This window comes from Triticum dicoccoides, chromosome 2A (assembly GCF_002162155.2).
Source record: "Triticum dicoccoides isolate Atlit2015 ecotype Zavitan chromosome 2A, WEW_v2.0, whole genome shotgun sequence".
Taxonomy (NCBI): Eukaryota; Viridiplantae; Streptophyta; class Magnoliopsida; order Poales; family Poaceae; genus Triticum; species Triticum dicoccoides.
This window is the reverse complement of record NC_041382.1, coordinates 413,457,982-413,460,275: the sequence shown is the minus strand read 5'-3', so window position 1 is coordinate 413,460,275 and position 2,294 is coordinate 413,457,982. Positions and strand designations below refer to the sequence as shown.

General features: G+C 55.1%; 1 protein-coding gene across 1 annotated transcript in view; it reads left to right on the top strand.

Annotated features, from left to right (window-relative positions):
• The window catches only part of LOC119354740 (vacuolar protein sorting-associated protein 45 homolog), a 16,387-nt gene that overhangs the window by 5,363 nt on the left and 8,730 nt on the right, over nucleotides 1-2,294 (top strand). The window contains exon 9 of the mRNA XM_037621484.1: nucleotides 309-464. Within this exon, the coding sequence (XP_037477381.1) occupies nucleotides 309-464 (156 nt within the window). The remainder of the gene's footprint in view (nucleotides 1-308; nucleotides 465-2,294) is intronic.

The following is a 2,294-nucleotide window of genomic DNA, read 5'->3' as shown; positions in this document are numbered from 1 at the left end:
TATATGTATATATCGTTTTGAACCCATTCTACTCTTGTTGTTGCTTTGACCACTTTCATTAGCCATGTAAGTCGAATTGTGCCTCCCCTTAGAAGCAGCTTAAGGAGTTGATTCAAGCTATACCTATTCTTGGAACTGCTGACCTATCTGTTGACTTGCTCATTAAGATAGAAATACATTATGTATGACAAGGCTCATTTGTCTGATCAGTTTGATGCTAGTTGAATTAATGTGAGTAGGGTTTACTCCACGGAGAAACTGACCAGTTGATTATTTTTGCCAACCATTGACCAGTTGCTTTTTTGCAGGCTGTTACTTCCTTACTTAACAATGAAAGTGTATCTGATATTGATCGTTTGCGACTTGTAATGCTCTATGCTTTGCGGTATGAAAAAGAGAGTCCAGTTCAGCTGATGCAGCTTTTCAACAAATTGGCTTCTCGCTCTGCTAAATACAAGTCGGGGGTATGTGAACTGTACTAGTTCTTGTGGTAGAACATTTCTCCTTGTTTTCTTCTATTGCACATGTTGCTTTATTTCTTTTTCAGTTAATGGTCTTTCTAGTTCTTTTTTTTCGAGAAAACGCAAAAGCTTTGCGTTTCTTTTCATTGAAAAGGAGAGATTCAGTTACAATCATCCGAGGATGTGCGGATTACAGCCGGTTAATTAGTGCACATCCCAGGTTTGGGGCAGCACAAGTCGGAGGCCAGGTGCCCCAGCTGCTGCCCATGAGCGGGCCTCGTCCTTAATGCTATCTAGGAGTGTGTTGAGGGAAGGCATCGCATTGTCAAAGACGCAGCTGTTTCGGTGCTTCCAGACCATCCATGGTACGAGCAACGCAACAGATTTCAGGGCCTTGCGCAGGGTCGGCGGCGTGTCTTCGTTGGCCTGTCTCCACCAGTCCGTAAGCGATGGCTCCTGCGAGGGGATCGGGGCCGGGATGCGTAGCCAGGCCAGGGTCTCGTGCCATGCCTGACGGGCGAGGGGGCATTCCAGCATGAGGCGCCGTTTCCGGCTGCTGGTCACATAGGAGGCAGCGGGGGTGATGCTGGAGGCCATGGCGAGCCAGCCTCTCAGCCGTCCAACATCGGTCCTGGTTGGCCAACCAGTGGAAGAACTTGACTCGCGGCGGCGCCCAGCATTTCCAGATCAGCTTCCGAGAGTGGCAGGCCGTTGCTCCATGGAAGGTCGCCGTGTAACAGGACTGCGCAGAGTAGTTGCCGCTCGCCGTCCAACGCCAGATCAATTTGTCCGGTGCGGTGGAAAGCTCGGTGCGCTGCATGATCTGCCAGAGTTGCAGATACTGACCAATCTCGTGGAGACCGGGGTTTCCTTGGATGTCTCTTGCCCAGGAGTTACCATTGAGCCCATACGCCACAGTTCTCGTTGTCCGTCGTCGCTTGGGTATGCAGCCGTAGAGATTAGGCATGAGCTCATGCACGGATTGGCCGCCGATCCACCGGTCCTCATAGAGCAGGGCGGACAGCCCATTCCCGAGGATCGTGAACGTGGAAGCCCAGAACAGGGCTCGTTCCATGGGCGAAAATTGGAGGTCGAGCCCTTGCCATGCTCGCTCCGGGTCCGTTCTGGAGAACCATAGCCAACGTGGTCTCAGGGCGAGGCTGGCACGCTCGAGGTCTCGCACGCCAAGGCCCCCGAGCTCGATGGGGCGGCACACTCTGCTCCAGTTCACATGGCAGTGTCCACCATTGGCAGCGGCACGTCCAGCCCAGAGGAAGCCGCGCTGGATCTTCTCGATCTACTTGAGGGTTTTTTTGGGGGGCGCGAATGCGAGCAGTTGGTGCACTGGGATGGCACACAAGACCGACTTGACCAACGCGAGGCGCCCGGTTTTGGTCATCAGCTAGGCCTTCCAAGTCGGCAGGCACGCGCCGACCGCATCCACCATGGGCTGCAGCTGGGCGGCAGATGGGCGGCGTGTGGACATGGGTATGCCGAGGTAGGTGATCGGGAGGTTCGCCACCGGGCAGCCGAGGTGCGCGATCATCTCCGTGGCCACTTGGTCGCCGTGCAGGATGGTGGCGGAGCTTTTGGTGAAGTTCACCTTCAGGCCGGAAGCCCTGCCGAACAAGGCGAGGATTTCCCTGATCGCAGTGGTGTCCTCTGCCGTGGCATGACAGAAGACCATGACATCATCGGCATAGAGGGAGATCGCCGGGATGTGACGCCGTGGGTGTAGAGGCTGCAGGATGCCCAGGCTGTGTGCGCGTCGTAGGAGGCGTCCCAGGGTGTCGACGGCGAGTACGAAAAGCTGCGGGGACAGTCGGCCTGCCG